Source organism: Sinocyclocheilus grahami, unplaced genomic scaffold (assembly GCF_001515645.1).
Source record: "Sinocyclocheilus grahami isolate Dianchi unplaced genomic scaffold, SAMN03320097.WGS_v1.1 scaffold464.1, whole genome shotgun sequence".
NCBI classification, from domain to species: domain Eukaryota; kingdom Metazoa; phylum Chordata; class Actinopteri; order Cypriniformes; family Cyprinidae; genus Sinocyclocheilus; species Sinocyclocheilus grahami.
The window spans coordinates 713724-739343 of NW_015505643.1; the positions used below are offsets into that span (position 1 = coordinate 713724).

At 36.6% G+C, this 25620-nt stretch overlaps 2 protein-coding genes across 2 annotated transcripts in view; one reads left to right on the plus strand and one right to left on the minus strand.

Moving 5' to 3' along the window:
- LOC107553059 (coronin-2B-like) overlaps positions 1-24260 on the plus strand; it is a 45535-nt gene extending 21275 nt beyond the window's left edge. Inside the window, exons 2-12 of the mRNA XM_016235150.1 lie at positions 2199-2399; positions 12137-12253; positions 12929-13078; positions 14329-14493; positions 15896-16060; positions 18387-18489; positions 18949-19061; positions 20833-20923; positions 21018-21157; positions 21274-21468; positions 21919-24260. Coding sequence (XP_016090636.1) covers positions 2199-2399; positions 12137-12253; positions 12929-13078; positions 14329-14493; positions 15896-16060; positions 18387-18489; positions 18949-19061; positions 20833-20923; positions 21018-21157; positions 21274-21441 — 1413 coding nt within the window. The 3' untranslated portion in view covers positions 21442-21468; positions 21919-24260. The remainder of the gene's footprint in view (positions 1-2198; positions 2400-12136; positions 12254-12928; positions 13079-14328; positions 14494-15895; positions 16061-18386; positions 18490-18948; positions 19062-20832; positions 20924-21017; positions 21158-21273; positions 21469-21918) is intronic.
- A 1073-nt stretch (positions 24261-25333) lies between these two features.
- Positions 25334-25620, minus strand: part of LOC107553060 (acidic leucine-rich nuclear phosphoprotein 32 family member A-like) — a 4445-nt gene continuing 4158 nt past the window's right edge. Inside the window, exon 4 of the mRNA XM_016235151.1 lies at positions 25334-25360. Coding sequence (XP_016090637.1) covers positions 25334-25360 — 27 coding nt within the window. The remainder of the gene's footprint in view (positions 25361-25620) is intronic.

Here is a 25620-nt window from a genome sequence, read left to right on the forward strand (position 1 = left end):
TCAGTATCTTTGAATGATTCTTTACATGAATAAGGCAGAGTTGGGTTGGGGAGATCTAATATTTGGATGCTGTAATGGAGTAATGAATGGGGTAGAGTGCACTATAAAAAATGAATGATAACAGCCTATGGTTGGCCTTGCATTTTGCCATTCAGCTTAATCAGTCCAGTATTGGTAATAATAATATAAAAGCATTAGTAAATTGGAGATATAAAAAGAGCTCAGGAACAAGAAAGTAATCTTGTTATTATGTTTTTAAGACCATAACTGCTATAGTGGATGAACGTGCAGCAAAGATCATTCTCCAGTTGAAATGAGGACACTTCCCCCAGTCATAACTTAAGTATACTTAGACAGAGTGCAGTTGCGTCATACTTATTATACAACTCAACATTGTCTTTTAGTTTAGATCAATATGTTTTATAAACTGAATGAGATGGTGAGGAATGTGAGTGGTCAGTTAATGGCAATAATGAGCAGAAAGACATTAATGAGCAAACACTGACATACAGTAAAGAGAGGCTGGAGCAACAATTTGTGCCTGTAAGGGAGGTAATGTGTATATGTTAGAAAGGGAGCAACTGTCTGTTTGTGCGTGTTTCAGACAGAGAGAAAGATATTCGACCGCTAGCAAATACAGTAGTGCCAAAGTAGCTGATGTGGGGCTGGGCCTGGGAAGAAGGAGGGAATGAAGTAGTAAGGGGGGGAGGGGGGGGTGAAAGAAGGCTGTGGGAGGAGAACGCTTGGAGAAAAAAGGGATAGAGAGAAACTGATGCAAGCATCTCAGGTCGGCAAACTAGATGCACTAAGGAAGCCGAAGAAGATACAAGCTCTTTTTGTAGATGACTGCAGAATTCAGAGGGTGGTGAGCTCAAAACCAGAGGAAAGGTAGGGAATTAGCCTCAATAATTTAAAGTCAGACATTGATGTGAAACTAGTAATAAATATGATGTATATTATTCTCATATATTGAATAAGAAAATATATTTTGTGTATTCATATACAGAAATACTGTAATACAGATAGTACACAGTACACAGATAGATAGTGGTCAGTTGGTCTTTTGGAGAAGTGTGCGAGTGTGTATGTACATGCAGCATTAAATGACACACGCACACAAACCGCTGAATGCTTTAGGACTGCTGTAAACATCCACACAGTAGGAGAGCTGAAAATTACACATGTGGAAGTGACAAAAAGTGCAATTTCAAGCCTCACTGCTGATTAGCCAAACTTTTTAACTTTGCTAACACAATTCCCGATTAGTCATCATATATGTTAGAGATAAACTAAAGACTAAGGGTTGTACATGTTTCTCACACAAAAGCAGACAGATATTCACAATGCAGTCTTTAGTCATGAGTGATGTCAATCTCCCATAAAGATTCAGAACAGACACTGGTGATTTAACACTTCCTGTACTCCTTGTGACCACTATCTCTTCGAATGGCAGCTCATGTTGAATGGCACAGCCTCATTCATTAGAGTCTAAATTGTTGCTTGCACATTCCTCTAGGCTAAACCACAAACGGCTTTTTTCAGTTGTGTGAAATTTTACAAGCATCCACCAACCGCTTCCTGTTTGAGTGGCAAAGTCTTCTAAAGGGTTTCATATTGGAAAATGGAGACAAATCAGCACTAATGGGTCCAATATCTGTATTTCACTTATCATATCATGGTGTCATTAGACATCTTAATTGTTACATATTTATTGACATGTTCTGTATATGAGTTTGCTTATAGGCCAAAGACCCCTAGTGACGTTGGGCAGAGGTAACAACTAGTTGGGATCTGGGTGTTGGTTTTTGTTCAGTCTTGTTTACTTTGTTTCATTTTTTTCAACTTTTACTGCTAGTCTCATGCCAAAACACACATCTTTTCTAAAATGTATAATGCTGTTTTATTCGTGGACTTCCGATACAATTAAAAATAAAGGTCAACTAAATCAATAAAATTGCTGTATTTTTAACAGTATCAGTTCACATCATTCTCACCTGTTTATATAATCTTCCAGTACAGACAGGTAAACAGATTAGTGTGGCTCCAGCTCTAGGCTAATTGGAACCTTTATTTTTAAAATGCAGGCTTGATATGGACAGCCCATCTGCCCCTTGTCACAACTTTAATAAAGATAAAAATTAAAAGTTACAAAAAAAACTGATGTAATCTAGTCTGTTTTCTTCGCATGTGTTTTGCAGATGTCATGGCGGCCGACCTACCGGAGCTCCAAGTTTCGAAACGTCTACGGCAAAGTGGCCAATCGAGAGCACTGCTTCGAGGGCATCCCGATCACAAAAAACGTCCATGACAACCACTTCTGCGCGGTCAACGCCAAGTTCCTCGCCATAGTAACGGAGAGCGCGGGAGGAGGCTCCTTCGTTGTTATCCCGGTCACTCAGGTAACCACGGCAAAATAGCACGCGCGCGAAAGTGAGTTTAAAATGGCGGTTGCGTTGGTTGGTGGTAATACTGCGTATAGGGGAGAACGGTAAGTGTTGTGAAATGGAGTTAAAACCGTTATTTTAACCAATTATGGTTAACTATGGTTATACTACAGGGGTGAAATGTCACTCATTAACGCCACAGTCCAATATATAGTTTATTTATTTATCGATTTTTACAAAAGATGAGACCAAATGGACATCTTTCATTACGAAACAAAAATATATGGGGATATAATGCAATATAAATAACCTTTATACAATGCTGATTGTGTCAAAGCAGCTTTAAAGTGTCAAGCAGGAAAATAGTTCGGCAATAATGCAAGTGGACAATAACAAAAAGTCATTTTTTCAGCTAAAGTAAGTTCATTGATGATTCAGTGATCATCTAGTTTAGCTCTCTTCCTATAGTGTCTGTCTGTGCAGTCAGTCAAGCGATATATTACATAATACATTTACATATATGGGAAACTAATGCTTATATTTTTCAATCTACTGCAGTATATGCATTGGCCATGGCTATATATTGATACATATAAAAATGAGGACAAAAACAGCATTACATGTAATATTCATAAAGTTGTATCCTTTATTGTGCACACATATATTGCACATACATGTTCCCATATAAATGTGAATGTATGTACACGCATATATACAATCATTCACAGAATGTAAGCGTTAAAGCAGATTTCTAGTTCCCAGCATGCTTGGTTTCTGACTGTTAAAGGAGAGTAAATCTTAAATTTAAGTGTTATTTCATGTTTTGATCAATATGAATATAGTGGGAAATCTGTTAGTGTTTAATGTTCTATTATTGTTGTTGTTGTTGTTGTTGTTGTTGTTGATGTTTTTTAAAGGGTTTCTGTTTTTTTTGCGTTTTTGTGGTGCCTGTGGTTAGGATGACGACTGGCCAAACACCATTAAGACTATATATTGCTTTATTTAAAAAGTAATGGATAAGTGTGTATACACACACACACATGGAGTACCATATCTTATCACATGTACATCTATATGTTATGAAGTGTATTACTGAATATAAAATTGCATATATTGTAATATATACCGGTAATTAAACATATTGTCAACATATTTTTCGATATATGAAAGCGGCAATTCCTTATGTAGTATTCAATATATTGTAATATTTTAAAGGGGTCATATGATGCGATTTAAATTTTTCCTTTCTGTTTTTTTTCTGTTACAAGCTCTTGGTGCATAAAGAAGATCTGTAAAGTTGCAAAGACTAAAGTCTCAAAACCAAAGAGATACTCTTTATAAAAGTTAAGAGTTAACCACGCCTACCTAAAACAGCTCGTTCTAACACGCCCCCACATGTCTACGTCACGATCTGGGAAGATTTGCATAACGCCGCCCAAATGTTCAATCAAAGAAAGAAGGCGTAACTTTTATTCTCGCTGTAGTATTGTTGACGTTGCAGCCATGTCCTGAAGACGCTGTGTGCTTCGTTGTGAAAGCGAAACTACTTTGTTTGGTCTTCCAAAAGAGGACGATATCTGCTTCGTCATGCCTAGAGCTGATCTGTGCTGGTCGCTGAGGGAATCAACTTTCACCGTGGACGAAGCGGAGTCCAGCCCGCCTCAGCTCACTCTATCCCGGCCTCAGCGCACGCTAAGCCGGGGCTTCCCCTCACGCTAGGCCGCTGTGTTTTTCGTTGCAACTGATGATTCAAACGCGAGTTTTGGGCAGTAGAGTAGCACTTGTTGTTTGTCATTTCTCCGATCACAAATGCAGACAGAGTGTTATGTTTACGCGGCACGATGCAATGCAACGCAACGCGTAAAAAGACAGTGTAAGTCATTATAATCAGTAATTATGTCACCACTGGATGCAACAAATGCCTCGTTTGTAATGGATTTTAATGTTTATGTCTCGTCGCTCCGCCCGGACACGGCATCAACAGTATGTGAGGGGCGTAACATTTCCGTCTCACGCTTGAGGTATTCGGCCAATCACAACGCATTGGATAGCTGGCCAATCACAGCACACCTCGCTTTTTCAGACCGATGAGCTTTGTAAAAATCGACGAGTTTCAAAAAGGCGGGGCATAGAGGAGAAACAGTAATGTACAGTATGTGGAAAATAATGTGTTTTTTTTACTTTAAACCGCATAAACACATTTCATTACACCAATTACACAAAATAATGTTCTTTTTAGCATCATCATATGGCCCCTTTAACACAATATATTATTCTGTATGTTTTCAATTTACCGTTAAATCATTTAATATATTGATCATTCATATATAAGGAAATATATTTTCTTTGCGTAAGGGTTGTCAGAATTATCTCACTTCTGAGGAATTTGCCCCAAAGCATGACCAAGTACACACAATAACTACACACACTGTTATGGCTTTTAGTGTGTGTGTGTGTGTGTGTGTGTGTGTGTGAGAATTAAAATTCATGTTTTATTTTTACCATGTTAAAGTAATGCAAATATATATATATATTAATAATAGTTACAACCTACCCCAGTGGTCTTTGTACTTGAATTTAATTTGTATTTGTAGCAGTCAGACATGGGAATATTAAATCAAAGTTTGAGACACAAAGCACAAAGCAAAAAATACTGTAGAAAATACATTCTTAATAGAAATACGTTCTTATAAAGGCACATGTGGTGCACACTTAAAGAAACCCACAGGCATCTGTCTCTCACTCTCTCTTTCTTCAACTAATACTTTAGTTGGCTCTGTTGTAGAGTATTATGCATTTCTTTCACATGGTTTAGGTTCCCTTTGCACCAATACACATCATTTCATGATCACTTACATGCTGTTCTGAATGAAAATATCTCTTTCAACATGATTATATTGCATCCAGAGAGCACAATAAAGTCAAATTAATGAGCAGAATGTTATGTTATTGCCCTGTTGAAAATGAGGTGAATTGTAGTTGAATCATTTTGAAGAGCACAAATGTTTGTTTTTGCATCTTTTAAGAGCAAGTATGCTATCTCCATTACCCCTGACTCCATGGGACCATGAAGTCTCTCACCCAGTGGCTTGACATGCTCTAAATTGAATCTTTCTGTTACCCTGTTCACAGGCCAAGAAAAAGCCTGACTAGTGAGCAGAAAGCAGATACTTTTCCTTTGTTTGATCTCTGGCTTTAATGCTGTAAAAGAGACAAGCACTGGAAGCTGTAAACTCCTGATGATTGACACTGATATAACAGTGGTGTGGACAAATCAATGTGCTCTGGCTGGAACAGAACAGCTTTATATGTCTGCTTCATATGGAAAGATAGAAGACAGGGTTTCTGTATGTTAAAGAGATAGTTTACCGAAAAATTTATATTCTGTCATCATTTACTCACCCTCACACTCTCATGTTGTTTCAGACCTGTACAACTTTCTTTCTTCTACAAAATATACTTTGAAGAATGTTGGAAACCAAACAGTTTTGGTCGCCACTGACTTCTATTGTATGGCCAAAAAAAAAATATATAATAAAAAAAAAAAAATATATATATATATATATATATAAGACATTTCTCAAAATGTCTTCTTTTATGTTCCACAGAAGAAAGAAAGTCATACAGATTTGGAACAACATGAGGGTGAGTAAATGCTAACATAATTTTTTAGGGAACTATCCCTCTAAGTTATTATCTTTTTGTAACTATGTTACTGAGTCCTAAAGATACAACATGCAAAGTTAGTGAATTTAAATGTTCCTCCAAATTCCACCTCCACAGCAAGTGGACAGAATGCACAAAAAGCACAGGCAGAAAAAATGACTCACACACCGTTTATCATTGATATGACAATGAGAATTTGGCGGACAGCCTCTGATGTCCCATTCTTCTCTTCAGTCATCTCTCTTCTTTATTATGTCTATTCTTCTGTTCCTCCTCTTGAGTGCATCCGGTCATGATACACTGCTCAGTGGGCCTGCAGACCCTCGGTCATGGTCTCAGCCAACTTGGATAAACTATCAATAGCACTTTTGTGATGAACATTCAGAGTCGCCCAGTTAATGTGTGATGTAGAAGGCCAGCTTTGTGTCCTTAATGTGCTTATTCCACAGTGTTCGTGACTCCAACTGGGCTCCCAGGCCTTGGAAAAGAGTTCAGTCCCTCTGACTTCCGTATATGTTTCTTTGGACGCCACGGGGTGCTATTTGTTCCCATCTTCTTCATTCTCCATCTCCCTTGTGTCTCTGTCTTTCTCAGTCTAGCACTGACAGCTCCCTGCAAAGTTTACATACTTACTGTAATACTGAGAAATTCTCTGTCACCATCACTGAAATCTGCCATAGAGATCAGAGAAATCACTGTGAAGCTATAGTTCATCTTTAGCTGCATTATGTAACCAATATATGTGACCCTGGACCACAAAACCAGCCTTAAGTCGCTGGGGTATATTTGTAGCAATAGCCGAAAATACATTGTATGGGTCAAAATGATTGATTTTTCTTTTTTGTCAAAAATCATTAGGATATTAAGTAAAGATCATGTTCCATGAAGATATTTTGTAAATTTCCTACTGCAAATATATTAAAACTTAATTTTTGATTAGTAATATGCATTGCTAAGAACTTCATTTGAATAACTTTAAAGGCGATTTTCTCAATATTTAGATTTTTTTGCACCCTCAGATTCCAGATTTTCAAATAGTTGTATCTCGGCCAAATATTGTCATATCCTAACTGATTTATTCAGCTTTCAGATGATGTGTTATTCTCAATTTCGAAAAAAAAATTAACCCTTATGACTGGTTTTGTGGTCTAGGGTCACATAAGCTTTAGCATTTTTGTTTTTTTTAGATATTTACAGCCATATATATATATATATATATATATATATATGTTTTATATATTAAATTTTTTTTTTTTAAATAACAACTTGTGTGAAGTTTGGCAGTTTAATGCAATTTTGTATTTTTTGTAATGTGTGTATGTAGATTATTAAATCTTTCTAATGTGTTTTTTTTCAATCCAAGACATTAGTCTATATTACAGAGACAACTGTCTGATTAAGAATAAGCAATTATCATAGTACATTTGAAATCCAGACACATGGGAGCAATATAGTGGCAGAACATTGGCTTTTCAGATGTAATTCCTCATTTGACAAAGGAGCTTCAGTTGTGGAATGGAAACTGCGTTCAGAAACCATGATGAGATGGCCCAGGAAAAGAGAAAAAAAAAAGCATGAATAGACGACTGGTTTTCGCGATGATGTCATCATTAACTGTTTAACCATTTGGAAATGAAACCGTTCCTTTCCTTGACCTGCTAAGCTGCTGTTGACAGAAACTTCTGTGAAAGATAATGTGTGAGTGTGGTGCTGTAATGGTATGGGATGATATCAAAATTCTTAAAATAATGCAGGCTCAAGCCGGCAGGCACACAGTTATATACACACACACACACACACATATAAAAGGGAGTTAGGCCGTCTGGCAACACTGATAGGAAACTGCCAACCAGTTCAGACTAACATGACCAAAAGGGCTTTTTACTTGACACACACCCATTTTTATAACGCCTCAGTTAGCATACAGTAAACTCAGAAACTGTAATGCCCTTTATTTAGAATTTTGTTCAGAAACCATGTAAAATGTTAGAAGAATGCAGGATCATTTTGAACAGGCTTTAGAAAAGCCAGTCATGTTCTGATTATGTATCGTGTAAAACTCCATACTCCTGCTGTCTGGATATCTACAACAGAATAATAATCATTTGTTAGGCTCTTCCTATCATCAGTTTGTCGCAAATAATTTATTAATGAGCAAAAAATGATCATTTTATAATATGCTATCATTTTGCATATACAGAATGTGCAGGCAAGTTTACATTTCTCTGTGTTAAAAAAGTAAATACTTTGTTATACTGTTATAAACATGAGAGGAAATTATGTTTGCTGCATTTAACATTTAGAAAAATAGTTTCTGCCTCTTAAGTTCTAGTACAGGTCTAGTGAGTCATTATTCATTTGTTATTGCATTTAGCATATTTATTTAGAGCGTAAAATGATAATGTGTATTCAGAAATGTGTTTAATGTGTGATTAGGATTCATAAACATAATAGCATCATAATCAAACCTGAACTTCTAAACCTGTATACAATAGACACTGATTTAGCATATTCTGGACTGTCCCATAATAATGTTGTATTGACTTAATATTTAGATGTAGATATTCATGTGACACTAATTGAAGCCTAACTAACTAATTAAATTTCACTTTTTTTTTTTTTTTTACAAGAATGTGCTATCAGAGAGGCACATCCAATGACATCATAATTAGTGTAATCACATGGCTGTTCCTCACGCATCATTGTGTTGCTCACAATTGAGGGTGTGGCTAAATATATTATCTCCTTTTGTCTCTGACTGTAAGATCTCAGACAGCGACTACTCAGCCTGATCTGAAGCCAACACATCTGTGTCAACAACCGCCCGCCACCAACACACTCCTACACACAAATCTGTAACTATGTTGCACAAAGAATAACAATAAGCAAGAATTTAAAAAAAGAATAATTGGAGAGAGGAAACTGAGAAATAGCCGTAAGAAGAAAAAGCATCTCATTTCGAAACTTTGGCAAATGCAAGTAAAAGATTGTTAAAGTGGTCATATTATACCTTTAGTTATTTATTTACTTATTCCCCCGAGGTCAACTAATAATGTTAGTAGTTTTAATAAAGTAATACTTTAAAGTCACTTTATTTATTTATGTATGTATTGTAACGGGGTGAAGAATCACACGACAAGGAATTCTTAATAAATGCCCCGGAGGGTGGATTTATTAGTGAGGTGGGTGGTAGGGAGAAAGGTCCAGGTAGGTGCTCCAGTGCCGTGAGTGCTCTCTTCCGTCTTCCCAGTGCAGAGGGTCCGTGCAGTGCTCCTGTGGGGCTGGTCGGTCACACGCTGCTGTCTGTGGGAGAAATGAGAGGGCGAGTTAGTGCTCAGTCTCATGGAGAAGTCTTCCAGATGGCAGGGCTTATGTGGCTTATGAGGCCGCCGCCTGATGAGCTGCAGCTGTGACCGATCAGCCTGTGATGAGGACAGCCAGGTGCTCCTCGCTCGTTTCCAGGGCGACTCTGATGCAGCTTCGGGACGCTCGTCACAGTATGTACACTGAACAAAATTATAAACGCAACACTTTTGTTTTTGCCCCCATTTTTCATGAGCTGAACTCAAAGATCTAAGACTTTTTATATGTACATAAAAGGCCTATTTCTCTCAAATATTGTTCACAAATCTGTCTAAATCTGTGTTAGTGAGCACTTCTCCTTTGCCGAGATAATCAATCCACCTCACAGGTGTGGCATATCAAGATGCTGATTAGATAGCATGATTATTGCACAGGTGTGCCTTAGGCTGGCCACAATAAAAGGCCACTCTAAAATGTGCAGATTTACTGTATTGGGGGGTCCGGGGGGGGGTTCCCGAAAACCAGTCAGTATCTGGTGTGACCACCATTCTCCTCAGGTTACACGGGGTCTGCGGTTGTGAGGCCGGTTGGATGTACTGCCAAATTCTCTGAAATGCCTTTGGAGACGGCTTATGGTAGAGAAATTAACATTCAGTTCACAGGCAACAGCTCAGGTGGACATTCCTGCAGTCAGCATGCCAATTGCACGCTCCCTCAAAACTTGTAACATCTGTGGCATTGTGCTGTGTGATAAAACTGCACATTTTAGAGTGGCCTTTTAATGTGGCCAGCCTAAGGCACACCTGTGCAATAATCATGCTGTCTAATCAGCATCCTGATATGCCACACATGTGAGGTGGATGGATTATCTCAGCAAAGGAGAAGTGCTCACTAACACAGATTTAGACAGATTTGTGAACAATATTTGAGAGAAATAGGCCTTTTGTGTACATAGAAAAAAGTCTTAGATCTTTGAGTTCAGCTCATGAAAAATGGGGCAAAACGTATGTTACATTTATAATTTTGTTCAGTATATTTTATATTTTTATTCTTTGGCTGTTGTGCCTTTAGTTATGCCCTGTTTGTATAAGTTGTTTTGTTTCTAATCTAATAAATTTGCTTTATGATTTGAATTGTTTGTATGAATAAGCAAAGGATGAGTCTAAGAGCTAGCCTATATGTAGTCTTGGAAAACACCTTGACAAATCAGAAATCCTCACATGTATGCAAACATTTGAACAAGTGTAACTGAGTGCTTTGGTCACAGTAGTAAAAGCTTTGCTATTTTATAATTGGTCATGTTTTGGTGTTTTTTTGAGTTTTGATCTCCTGTGGGAAATCAAGGAAAAATTATATTAAATGAACACCCCTCAAGCAATCACAGTGCTAATTTAATGCAATAATCTAACACAGAGCAAATCACAGACATGATTTCCATCATGCTAATCTTGGAGAATAGCACAGAGAGCACAGACACGGGGACAGAAAATTTCATTGCAGAAAAGTTCATTGCATATGCTACCAAAAAGCAACATGCATCAATATCAAGCTGCTTTTGCTTTTTCATCTTTCTTGAGTAAGCATACAAAAATTTTTCAACAATGAAATGTATTTGAGAGAAATAGGCCTTTTGTGTACATAGAAAAAAGTCTTAGATCTTTGAGTTCAGCTCATGAAAAATGGGGCAAAACGTATGTTACATTTATAATTTTGTTCAGTATATTTTATATTTTTATTCTTTGGCTGTTGTGCCTTTAGTTATGCCCTGTTTGTATAAGTTGTTTTGTTTCTAATCTAATAAATTTGCTTTATGATTTGAATTGTTTGTATGAATAAGCAAAGGATGAGTCTAAGAGCTAGCCTATATGTAGTCTTGGAAAACACCTTGACAAATCAGAAATCCTCACATGTATGCAAACATTTGAACAAGTGTAACTGAGTGCTTTGGTCACAGTAGTAAAAGCTTTGCTATTTTATAATTGGTCATGTTTTCGGTGTTTTTTTTAGTTTTGATCTCCTGTGGGAAATCAAGGAAAAATTATATTAAATGAACACCCCTCAAGCAATCACAGTGCTAATTTAATGCAATAATCTAACACAGAGCAAATCACAGACATGATTTCCATCATGCTAATCTTGGAGAATAGCACAGAGAGCACAGACACGGGGACAGAAAATTTCATTGCAGAACAGTTCATTGCATATGCTACCAAAAAGCAACATGCATCAATATCAAGCTGCTTTTGCTTTTTCATCTTTCTTGAGTAAGCATACAAAAATTGTTCAACAATGAAATAACTCCTCTGATAGAGCATCACTGTGACTCTTCTTAGAGCACCAGCATTGCTATCTCACTGCATTGTATTGAAGGCCTGACCTATAGATGAAGAGTCTTTAAGCAGACCACTCAGGGTGCGCTCACGCATGAGCTGAACTACAAATCCCACAGGACCTCAGAAGGAGGTCAATGGACTAAAGTGACATCAAACATTCATGGCATCATGACTAACGTTCTGTCTACTATTGATTGTATGACTGTAGTTATGTAGCGCCACACAGTGGACGTTTGTGTGTATTACAATGGAGCTGTATTTGTTTAGGTGTGATATTGTCAGATTGTATAAACCTATATCAGACATTTCATAAAAATGTGAATGTTTTCAACTATCCATATGTATATATATTTTTTAAAATCTTTTTATGTTTGTCCATACATTCTTTTGTTTATATCCTTAGTCACATGGGGGGACATTAGATCGGTAACCTTTACGTCTCTCTTGCAGTTTGGCCGTATCGACCCTCACTATCCAAAGGTCTGCGGTCACCAAGGAAACGTGCTGGACATCAAATGGAATCCTTTCCATGAAAACATAATTGCTTCTTGTTCAGAGGACTCTTCTGTGAGTAAACCTAAAATGCTAAATCACAATGGTCAAATTAGTCAGCATCATTTAAATAATCTGGGGAAACCTCTTTCTGTGCAATGAAAACTTGTTTCAGTTGTTGGTTTGCATTTACTTTTCATGATGGGCATGGTTGTGGAAGAATTTTTACCAACACAAGAACCTGAAACATTATTCTGTCGAACAGAACCAAAAATATCACTTAAATAGAAACTGTTTATTAAACCTATATGCACAGTATAAGGAAAGGCATAAACATTTAATGTCAGTTTCATGTGTGTACGTTTGTTTTACAGAAATCATATTAATTAACTCTGTAAATAATAATAAAGTATAAAAGAAATGAAATTATAATTATATTTAGAATAATATAAATTAAAGAATAAATGTTAAACACACACACACACACCCAAAATGCCTTGCTCAAAATGAAAGTAGGGATAGAGCAGGTGAAAACATATGATGATGATTAGATGGCTCTCAGGAATACTTGATCACTGTAATGCTTCAGTATATGTCTTATGTTGTATCTGTCATTCGAGACTAATTTAACCATTTATGAAGTTATAGATTAATAACTAACCTGACATTAGAGTTTAAAACTGCTTTTTAAAATTGTGCTATTAATCCAAAAGTGCTATTTGCGTTTGCATGTGCATGTGAATGTGTCAGGTGCGAATATGGGAGATTCCTGATGGTGGACTGAGGAGGAATTTGACAGAGTCTGTATTAGAACTGTATGGCCACAGCAGGCGTGTGGGTCTCATAGAGTGGCACCCAACCACTAGTGGGATTCTCTTCAGTGCTGGCTATGACTATAAGGTAATTCAATCTTTTGTAAATAATACAAAAAAGATCTGCACACTGTAATTCTCCCTTTATTTAGAAAAAGTTACAAGTGGCAATTTTAACTTTTTCTAAATAAAGGGAGAATTACAGTGTGCAGATCTTTTTTGTATTATTTGATGTAATTTTTGATCTTGCACCTGGCCAAGACGCTTTGGATGTGCGTACCTTGACCTTTTTTAAATGAAATCTTTTGTAACAATTTGAAATTCTTTAATTCAGTAATATGTGCTATAAAATGAAAACATCAAATTTAAAGGGGTCATCGGATGCAAAATTCACTTTTGTTGTTGTTTGAACATTAATGTGTACACATCCACCCTATAATGATAAAAATCCACCCAGTGGTTTTTTTTAAATCCCTATTTTAAAATCCCCTTTCTCAAATCAGGCTGTTCTGAGATTCCAGTCAGAATGACGTAGTTCTGCACAGGCCCCTCCCACGATAGTTGATTGAGAAGTCCATCTTACCTTAAGACCTGCCCTGAGTGAGCTGTCATCAGTCCGCCATTATTGTGTCGACTCCGGTGCAGGCCTGCAGGGGAAGACAAGAATGTCTCAGATTAAGCGATTGAGGTGTTCTGTTGTTGAATGTAATAATGAACATAGCAATCGTCATTTACTCCCGACATCTGAGCCGCTGAAGACGCAGAGGATTAACGTTACTTTAGTTTTGAAAAGAATGCGCCGATCCCCGATCTACCTAAATGCGTCTATGTTCGCGCGAATCATTCATGATTCAGCTTCATCTACAGAAGTGAGTATAAGGGTTTTTTTATGAATCTTTGCAAATTGCCTTTCCTAATATGTGCTAGTTCGCAAGTTTCGCGGCTGAAGTTTACAGTCTGCTCGTCACCCCACGGAAGAGAGGGGCGGGGTGAGCAGAGCTCATTAGCATTTAAAGCAACACGGACTAGAACGACGTGCTGAAAACAGAGCTGATTTTGACAGGGTAAAAAGGATGTTTTTTACACTACCATTGAGAAATTTAACCAAAGAATGTTATAGACTTTTCATTAAGTCCCTAAAGAATCATATCAACTTGTGGAAAATGGGCATCCGATGACCCCTTTAAATTAACAGTGTGGACAGTTAGTACTAAACATTGTATGTGAAAACTAATTCTGACTGTCCATAATATGAACATGAGAGTGCCCCTCACAAAAATAAAGCAGTCAAAAGACTGTTTCTGATGTTTGACTACTGTGTTTTTTGTCTTTCTGGAGATCCTCATTTGGAATCTTGAGATTGGAGAGCCGGTGAAAATGATTGACTGTCACACAGACGTGATCCTCTGTATGTCATTTAACACAGAGGGCAGCCTACTGGCTACCAGCTGCAAGGACAAGAAGCTCCGCGTCATCGAGCCCCGCTCTGGCAAAGTGCTACAGGTGTGGATTGTGTGCATTTTGTCTTACAGTATGTAACTTGAACAAAGCAGCACAACGTCAATAATAAGAAGAAATGTTTCTTGAGCACCAAATCAGCATATTAAAATGATTTGTGCATTAGGACCGAGCGGCAACCTCCTGCTCTCTCTCGTGAAGCCAACAAGGAAGTGACTTAAACTGTAATTCATCAACTGGCCGAAGGTTGGCTGCAAAAGGGAGTCAATCCCATAGACTCCTCATGTTAAAATGCCCAATTTTACATCAGAAAAAAACATGTATATAGCCTGGTTCAAAAAATTATTTTGGTCTATATAGCTAATTTTGCCCTTCATGACAACTGTGAGGTGGGTGACTTTTTTTTTTATAACTCATCCATTTAAATTATATTAAGCCTTAATGTTCTGCATAATTAAGGGCGTGGCCACTTGAGTGACAGGTGGATTGACGCTGCTGACACTGCCGTCGAGCTAGGTGGGCGTGGTTTCAGCAACCTGCTTCCGCCTTTTTGCCCAGTTTCGATTATCCGGGAGTGACGCGCTGCCAAGATGGCGACGGCCGGCTCTGCCCACTTTGAGCTTCAAAAACACTCTTCAGAAAACTACAGGTGACGTCACGGACACTACGTCCATGTTTTTATACAGTCTATGCCTTAGACCCACCCTGAGTGAGCTGTCATCAGTCCGCCATTATTGTGTCGACTCCGGTGCAGGCCTGCAGGGGAAGACAAGAATGTCTCAGATTAAGCGATTGAGGTGTTCTGTTGTTGAATGTAATAATGAACATAGCAATCGTCATTTACTCCCGACATCTGAGCCGCTGAAGACGCAGAGGATTAACGTTACTTTAGTTTTGAAAAGAATGCGCCGATCCCCGATCTACCTAAATGCGTCTATGTTCGCGCGAATCATTCATGATTCAGCTTCATCTACAGAAGTGAGTATAAGGGTTTTTTTATGAATCTTTGCAAATTGCCTTTCCTAATATGTGCTAGTTCGCAAGTTTCGCGGCTGAAGTTTACAGTCTGCTCGTCACCCCACGGAAGAGAGGGGCGGGGTGAGCAGAGCTCATTAGCATTTAAAGCAACACGGACTAGAACGACGTGCTGAAAACAGAGCTGATTTTGACAGGGTAAAAAGGATGTTTTTTACACTACCATTGAGAAATTTAACCAAAGAATGTTATAGACTTTTCATTAAGTCCCTAAAGAATCATATCAACTTGTGGAAAATGGGCATCCGATGACCCCTTTAAATTAACAGTGTGGACAGTTAGTACTAAACATTGTATGTGAAAACTAATTCTGACTGTCCATAATATGAACATGAGAGTGCCCCTCACAAAAATAAAGCAGTCAAAAGACTGTTTCTGATGTTTGACTACTGTGTTTTTTGTCTTTCTGGAGATCCTCATTTGGAATCTTGAGATTGGAGAGCCGGTGAAAATGATTGACTGTCACACAGACGTGATCCTCTGTATGTCATTTAACACAGAGGGCAGCCTACTGGCTACCAGCTGCAAGGACAAGAAGCTCCGCGTCATCGAGCCCCGCTCTGGCAAAGTGCTACAGGTGTGGATTGTGTGCATTTTGTCTTACAGTATGTAACTTGAACAAAGCAGCACAACGTCAGATTGTTCTCTTTGACTCACTGGATGGAAACAGTACACTCTAAAAAATATTGTTTGGACACAACAGAAAAGATTAACGCAACAGTTTGCATCATTTTTTTTTAGTTAAGGCAACTTCTTCTGAAATTAAATTCAACTAATACACTATATTATGCTATATATACTTAGAAAATTGTGTTAAAACTAAAAATTATTAAGTTGAATACTCATAAAAATTAAGTTGTTTTTTCACATTGTTTTAAATTTGATTCAATCATGGACACTGGTTACAAAAACTACTAAAATATTATTTTTTGATGAAACAACACGTAATGCTACCAGGAATCCAATCTTTCAGCATTTTCAACCAAATTCCTTCTGATTGAAACAGCATGTAAGACAATGCTCAGTGAGTCTGTTCTCAACCTAAGCAAACGCTCTACTCTTCAGCACAATGGTAATCTCATAAAGACCACCAACATAACAGAAACACTTTTAATACTAATATAACCGAACACTGAACATTAATAAATCTTCTCCTGTTCTGATCTTTAATAGAAATGCATAAAATATGAGTTTATTTCTACATTACCGCTCATTATTCAGTCACATGCAAAGCATGCTGGGAACCTGAAACGTGAACTTGAAAAAATGGAAGTTATGGAGCTAATTACATTGAGTTAGTACAACTTAAATAATGTTTTAAACAAACTAACACAGAAATTTAAGTTGAAGTTACACACAGTATTACGTTGATGTAATTATCAACATTAAGATATCAGGACAACTCATTAAAAAATGTTTAAAACTTAAAATGTTTAACTAAATCAATAAATTTGAATTTTTAACTTGCACTAATGCATTAAATTAAGTAGTGGCAACAGATCCACTGAATTATTTTTTAGAGTGTAATGTTACAAAAAATTTCCGTTTCAAATAAATGCTTTTCTTTTGAACTTTCTATTCATCAAAGAATCCTGAAAAATCATGGTTTCCACAAAAAAAGCACTCAATATTGAAAGCATCAATTAAATTCCATTTCAACAAAAATAATGAGTAATGTTTCTTGAGCACCAAATCAGCATATTAGAATGATTTCTGAAGGATCGTGTGACACTGAAGACTGGAGTAATGATGCAGAAAATTCAGCTTTGCCATCACAGAAAGAAACATTTTAAAATGTATTTAAATTATTGCTGTCAAACAATTAATCACGCATCCAAAATAAAAGTTTTTGTTTACAAAATATATGTGTGTGTGTACTGTGTATATTTCTTATGTATATATAAATACTCAAACATACAGTACATGTATATATTTTACAAATATATACATATATATATATATATATATATTCAAATATAATTTATATTATATATAAATATTAATATTTTATATATAAACAAAACAATTTTCTTAAATATTTACATGATGCATTTGTGTGTATTAATATATACATAATAAATATACACAGTACACACACATCTATTATGTAAACAAAAACTTATTTTGGATGCGATTAATCTCAATATTTGATATTGTAATAATATCTCACATTATTACTTTTGATCGTGTTTTAAGCCTTGGTGCTGGAGTAATGATGCAGAAAATTCAGCTTTGCCATCACAGAAAGAAACATTTTAAAATGTATTTAAATTATTGCTGTCAAACAATTAATCACGCATCCAAAATAAAAGTTTTTGTTTACAAAATATATGTGTGTGTGTACTGTGTATATTTCTTATGTATATATAAATACTCAAACATACAGTACATGTATATATTTTACAAATATATACATATATATATATATATATATATTCAAATATAATTTATATTATATATAAATATTAATATTTTATATATAAACAAAACAATTTTCTTAAATATTTACATGATGCATGTGTGTGTATTAATATATACATAATAAATATACACAGTACACACACATCTATTATGTAAACAAAAACTTTTATTTTGGATGCGATTAATCTCAATATTTGATATTGTAATAATATCTCACATTATTACTTTTGATTGTGTTTTAAGCCTTGGTGAGCATGAGAGACTACTTTCAAAAACATTAAAACATTTTAACAAATCCCAACCACAAACTGCTGAATGGTAGTGTATATTTAGAAATATATTAGATATATACATATTATCTTTCAGTTATATACTGAAAAGACATTATAGGGCATCATACGTTGAGTTGCTTGAACTGCCATCACAAATAATCACCTTAGAAAAAAACTGTAATTGTCTTTGAACTGACTTAGACAGTGTAATTGCAGGGTGATGGGAACATCCGGTACTACGAGTTCACCCTGGAGAAACCCTACCTGCAGTATCTCATGGAGTTCAGGTCCCCTGCACCACAGAAAGGGCTCGGTAAAGCTGAATCCACACCCTTTGATGATCACACTACACCAGCAACATCTGTAAAATGGTGTTGGAAACTTTCTAAATTAACCCTAGAATGCAAAAAACCCAATACAGAAACCAAAACAACCTTCACAGATTGATAAAGGGGGTCAGAATGGCCCATATTGGATTTGGTGGTTTTCTTCATAGAAAGGCATCCTTGTTTTATCTTAATTTTCGAATTAACAAAATATTCCAAAAATCACACCCTATCAAGTCATTTGACTTCATGTCTTTATGCACTCTGGGGTTAAACCTGGAATTTTGTATGTATAATCATAGCACTTTTATTTTCTCAGTAGGACTCTGTGTTGTGTTGTGTTATGGTCTGTTCAATATCAAGACAAAACCAACAAAGCATGCCAATTACCAGTGTCTAATGTTAAACTTCTCATATGTTGCTCTCTCATATGTGTATTCTGATAGGAGTGATGCCGAAGCATGGGCTGGATGTAGGAGCGTGTGAAGTCTTCAGGTTTTATAAGCTGGTCACTCTAAAGGGCCTGATTGAACCAATCTCTATGATTGTGCCTAGAAGGGTGAGCATAAGTACCATGAAGCTATTAGATCACAGTCCATGGTTCCCAGTTAAATGAATCATTAAGAGTTCCACTGAAGGATGAAGAAACATTTGTGCTAGACACATCCCTTGTGTGAGGCCTATAGTTGAGTATCCTGCCAAAATGGCTTTTTTTAAGCAAGCAGTCTGAAAGGATGGAGGAATCCATCAGCTGTTTGTTGCTGGTGTAACTGCCGCCTCAGTGAGACGAGAGTAGTGAGCCATGTAATAACCTCCACGTGAGACACAGCACGTGTGTTTTGTACTCTGTACACAATGGGCAGTGGCAGGTTGGCCCATTATCAGAAGGCTTTAAAAACAGTGGGAGGGGCAGCCTCCTATCAACACCACAATTTTACAACACACCCAAATAAATCCAGCGCCAGCTCTGTTTCAGTGCAAAGGGTCCTGATACCTATCAATCCATATCGATCATTCATGATAGAGGGCGAATCAGATGTTGCCCAGCCAACAGTTTAACCAAGGGGTTTTAAAATCAGGACGCGACAAGAGGGTGTTCTGTAAAATTGGGAGGAATAAAATTACAGCATATTTAACTGTATGAATATGAATATTATATGCATATATTTTTCTTTCTTTGCAACATACATATGTTCAAGAATTGTATTTATATGTTATATCTGTTTTGTAGCACTGTTGCCTTTAACTTGCCATTTTTTATGGAACTATTTTCTGGGAAGATGCTTTGAAATTATATTTATGTATTTATGTGTTATACAAATGCATTTAAATTAAAAATGTTTCTCTAATATTTGGTAGGAAAAAAATACGCAGTGAACGTAAATATTAATTTAATGTTTAATATTGTAATATTTCAATAGTATTCTTATTTTTTTATTTCAGTGAAATTGCAAACCAAATATAAAATTAATATTGCTATAATTTAATTTAGGAAACAACACATGTACTATTTTATTTCATTTATTTACCACACAATACATATTCTTTGTACTTTTAGCTGCCTTTATTATTTAGGAAGGAAATCATCATATTTGGAGGTTGCAGACATTGAATGTATTGAAAACGTCTAGATTTACTCATAGACAAAACTTTAGTCATTTTGCTTTATTTGTAGCAGAAGCCTTGGAATTCAGCAAGCCCTCATGAACCTGTAAGAATAAGTCCCTGAATACCTGGGATTATTTTCACTCAGATACTGAGTTACCTTTTCATCCATAGTTTCTCACAGTACACTAATTGCATATCCTGTATAATTTAATTTAGGAAACAACACATGTACTATTTTATTTCATTTATTTACCACACAATACATATTCTTTGTACTTTTAGCTGCCTTTATTATTTAGGAAGGAAATCATCATATTTGGAGGTTGCAGACATTGAATGTATTGAAAACGTCTAGATTTACTTATAGACAAAACTTTAGTCATTTTGCTTTATTTGTAGCAGAAGCCTTGGAATTCAGCAAGCCCTCATGAACCTGTAAGAATAAGTCCCTGAATACCTGGGATTATTTTCACTCAGATACTGAGTTACCTTTTCATCCATAGTTTCTCACAGTACACTAATTGCACATCCTAGAGCATCCCTTAGTGTTCTGCACAATGAACACAGTGATAATAGTGCTCTTTCTGTGAGCCTCTGGATTCCACATATTAGTTTAGACTCAACATTCACCTGCCCAGAGCCTAACACATCACCAAATACTAATGAAGGTCTTAAATCTAACTATAAAAATAACAGTAAATGAAAACCTTCTTTCTTTGCAGTCAGAGACATATCAGGAGGACATTTATCCCATGACTCCTGGGACTGAACCTGCTCTGTCTGCTGATGAGTGGCTCAGTGGAATCAACCGAGGTAAAGACCTGCAGTTATTTTCAGAATAAAAATATTTGAAAAGACAAATGCTGAAATAAAACGAATCCATGTTTGCATGCGCACAATGGTCTAGGTCCAGTGCTCGTGTCTTTAAAAGAGGGCTACAACAGAGCAAACAAACTGGTGTTCAAGGCCCCTGTGAAGGACAAGAAGGGTGGAGTGGTCAATGGGATTGACCTGCTAGAAAACGTGCCTCCCCGTACAGAGAATGAGGTGTTACCACGATTCTGTTCAGATTTATTATGGTTGTTATAAGGACAGTTTGGCAGATACAGTTTCTAGCTGATAGGTGTTTATATGTGTGTAACCCTGTGCTTTATGCTCTACAGCTCTTGCGGATGTTCTTCAGGCAGCAGGAGGAATTGCGGCGACTGAAGGATGAACTTACGCAGAAGGACATTAAGATTCGACAGCTTGAGCTGGAGCTCAATAACATAAGGAACAGCCCAAACATCAACAACAATAACAACAACAGCAGCAATGGTAGCAGCATTTGACACTGGATCTGTGCTGTGTTTTTTGATTGGTCTAGGTCCAGTGCTCGTGTCTTTAAAAGAGGGCTACAACAGAGCAAACAAACTGGTGTTCAAGGCCCCTGTGAAGGACAAGAAGGGTGGAGTGGTCAATGGGATTGACCTGCTAGAAAACGTGCCTCCCCGTACAGAGAATGAGGTGTTACCACGATTCTGTTCAGATTTATTATGGTTGTTATAAGGACAGTTTGGCAGATACAGTTTCTAGCTGATAGGTGTTTATATGTGTGTAACCCTGTGCTTTATGCTCTACAGCTCTTGCGGATGTTCTTCAGGCAGCAGGAGGAATTGCGGCGACTGAAGGATGAACTTACGCAGAAGGACATTAAGATTCGACAGCTTGAGCTGGAGCTCAATAACATAAGGAACAGCCCAAACATCAACAACAATAACAACAGCAGCAGCATTTGACACTGGATCTGTGCTGTGTTTTTTGATCTCCTAAAGTGACACACTATAAGCCCTGAGCACTGCTGAAACACACGGGCTTCCTTTTACTAAAACCAAGACCACAGGAGAGCAAGCGCTTGTCTTCATAAAGCAGTGTTTCTCTCTGACCCCCAGTGTTGACCCCACAGCTGCTGTGTGCTAAGTCGACTTTATTGGAGTGATGATTCACTAACCCTGTGAAAACTGTCCCATTACATGAGCTTCAGTCACACTGTTGGTCCACCTGCAGTGGATTGATTCTCTCTCTTTATGGATTGGTTTTGGTACAAGCTACTCATTGCATTATCATCTCATTATTGTAGACTTCACTAGATTGAATTATTAGAATTATTTATTTCATTTGTTTCCTTTGTGCTACTTAGCGTTGTTCTAAATAGCTTAATAATCTCCATGTAGAGAAGAAACGTGTTTTAATAAGGTCAAACAGACATGCTTCACCCATCAAGCTGTTATCTCATGTAAACACTAGGTCCATTGCATCATTTTGATATGACCCACAGTGCTGTTTTAATGTACAAACACCACAGATGATATTTATCCAATTGACATGCTCCTAAATCTAGAAGTATTGGGTTTTACTAATATAAGTTGAGGACTGTGTTGCTTCACATAATTTATGTGAAATATGTTCAAGTCAGTTTATGAACGCAAAACTTCAAATGGGTTTTTAAGTTAACTAAAGTTCAGAATAATTTCATAATTAGTTTTGAAAAATCACACTTTGCACCTGATGAAAACATAAAAGTCCACAAATTGTAAAATGCAATTATGAAATTAATTAGTAATAGACGTCGTATTAGAGACCTACACTGTAGTTCCGTAGGAAAGTCAAGTTTGAAGAGAACGTGATAAAAAGAACGTTCAACAAATTAAAGAATGAGACACAGAAAATGTTACATTTTTTGATTCTGAAAGTTGAATGCATGGCAATATTTCATTTTAAAGACTTACTGTGATTTATAAAGCATAATTTTACTTTTTTATTAAATTTTAAATCAAACATATTTATTGATTTCCATTTTTATACTTTTAAGTAAAGTGTCTTTGAGTTTTCAGGTTTGTAGCTTGTAACCATGAATTTACTGTATCCTTGTCGTCCTGTTACATTCAAATGATTGACCTCTTAAACAAATAGCTTCTTAGATTGGATGTAAACTCTTATAAAGTGCGTTGTATTCAGCTTTGAACTTTCAGTGTAAACCCTTTCAAATGTTTTATTGTAAAGTGGACCAATTCTTTGCCGACAAATACATTATGCACTACAGGTGCAGTCACGCTCTCTCTTCAGTGCGCGCTGCATGCTCTCTAGAAGTTACCTTATTAATTATGATTTAAAACATAGATTTTTCCCAGAACAAACTGGACCAGCTCAAAAAAAAAATTGTTTGGACGGCACATTTACTAGAGCACCTATGAGCTAATGTGTTAAAATGTTATCCCTTTTAAAATATATTTATAATCTGATTCCCAAATGAATTTATGATTATAAATAACTTCGCCCGACCAGCACGGAAAGCAAAGTCGGTGCACCTCTGAATTCAGACATTGTGTGTTTGACATTTTCCTGCTGTTTAATGAAAACACTATGAGCCTCAAACTTTGTAAAGATTTAGCTTCATAAAACAATAACACAAACCCCAGCATCTTCTGCTTTATCATTGCATAGTAAAAGCGCGTTTTGAGGTAAAGTGCACTTTAGGTATTCTGACATTAGGGAGCGGTAAAGCCACAGTCTTGCTCATGTCATCAGCACGTACTGAAGGCCTACACTTGCCATGAAACAGACAGACAACACAGCATCCTCTTAACACGATAAAGAGCAGTTCAGACACAAGCAGTAGTGCTTAAAGGGATAGTTCACCTTTAGTTGCTGGTCTCCATTGACTTAGTGTATTGACTATAGTCAATAGGAACCAGCAACTGAAGGTGAACTATCCCTTTAAGGAACACTGGGTAATAATAACAATGGGCCAAACAGTGAGGAACAGGTTGTTTATGTGGCCTGTAGCTACATTCCAAATCGTATGCCTGATAATTGTGCATCATTGAAGATGTTGAGGTGGATATTAATTTGTTCAGTGTGAAGTGCCACAATATTTATGTTTTACCCAGGCCCTTCATTTGGTGTTAGACAAGTCGCTCACTACACAAGCACAATTAATGTTGAAATATTTCGTGCTGACAGTGCCTAAAGAATTATGAGGCAAGACATTAGACTAACCTTCGTCTTTGATTAAAATGAAGAGCATTAATAGGTAATCACTATTCATTATGATTAACTAACTACAGCATGTTGCACAAAAGGTAATTGCATACAAAGTAAAAACCTCTTCCTGAGGTGTGGCCTGTAGCTACATTCCAAATCGTATGCCTGATAATTGTGCATCATTGAAGATGTTGAGGTGGATATTAATTTGTTCAGTGTGAAGTGCCACAATATTTATGTTTTACCCAGGCCCTTCATTTGGTGTTAGACAAGTCGCTCACTACACAAGCACAATTAATGTTGAAATATTTCGTGCTGACAGTGCCTAAAGAATTATGAGGCAAGACATTAGACTAACCTTCGTCTTTGATTAAAATGAAGAGCAGTAATAGGTAATCACTATTCATTATGATTAACTAACTACAGCATGTTGCACAAAAGGTAAAAAGAATCCTGTAATGTGCTGAGCCGAATTTACTCAAATGGTACAACAGATCTAACTGTCTAGACTGAGACTAGCTCAATTTACCTTACGATCTCACACTCACAAACTGGCAATCTGTCCACACAGATCATAAGAAACACCTGTTACACTATACGCAATGCTTTCATGCTCATGTTAGCAAGGCACAGGCTTGTACAGTAAATATTCATTGGAACAAAAATGCTGACTTTTATTCATGTGAAATCTGAAGTCATCTTTTTAATAAAAATTTCAATCAGTAGGATCTGACAACTTGACACAAAAATTGCGTATGCGTTCTATTTAAATTGGCATGATGCTTCTGAATATTTACACAATATTCAGTCACGTATCATCAAAAAAAATACAAGCTATTTTCCCTGAGCTTCACAATGCAATTTCACTTCATATATTCAATTAACCCGCTATATCAGTGGCGAGGTCGTATACACTTGCCATCTCTACACAAGACTTCAAATACATAACCTGTTGATCATGTAATCACATCCAATTATAATGTGTATTTTCTGTGGCTGTCAGAACAGAGAACTTCAAACTACCATAGAGCCCGTTGCGTTTTCATTCATTTTATTACAGTTAATGGTTACAACTGAGATTATTTGTGAAAATGTCTGCCATTATCAAAGGGAATCAGAAAAAAAATATATATTTGGTCATTATTTACAAAGAACAAAACCTCTGAACTATCCACACAAAAGGGAGAAGGGGTTTAGGGCTCATTTGACAAGGGCAGACATTCGGCTCTGAACATTAAAAAATAAAATAAAAATAAAAATCACATTGAGAGGTTGTGCTGTGCATGTTCAAGCAGACATCATGATGCATTCTTCATGCCTTAACAGCACGTCACATGGTGGTGGTGATGAAAACACCAAAGAAACAAAATACACAAATAAAAGATGCAATAAAAAAGTGGGTTAGAAAATGTTCTTCCTTGAAATCCAGTAGTCAACTTTAAAATAGAGTCAGCCATGCACTTCTAAAAGGTTTTTGGTTGTTTTTT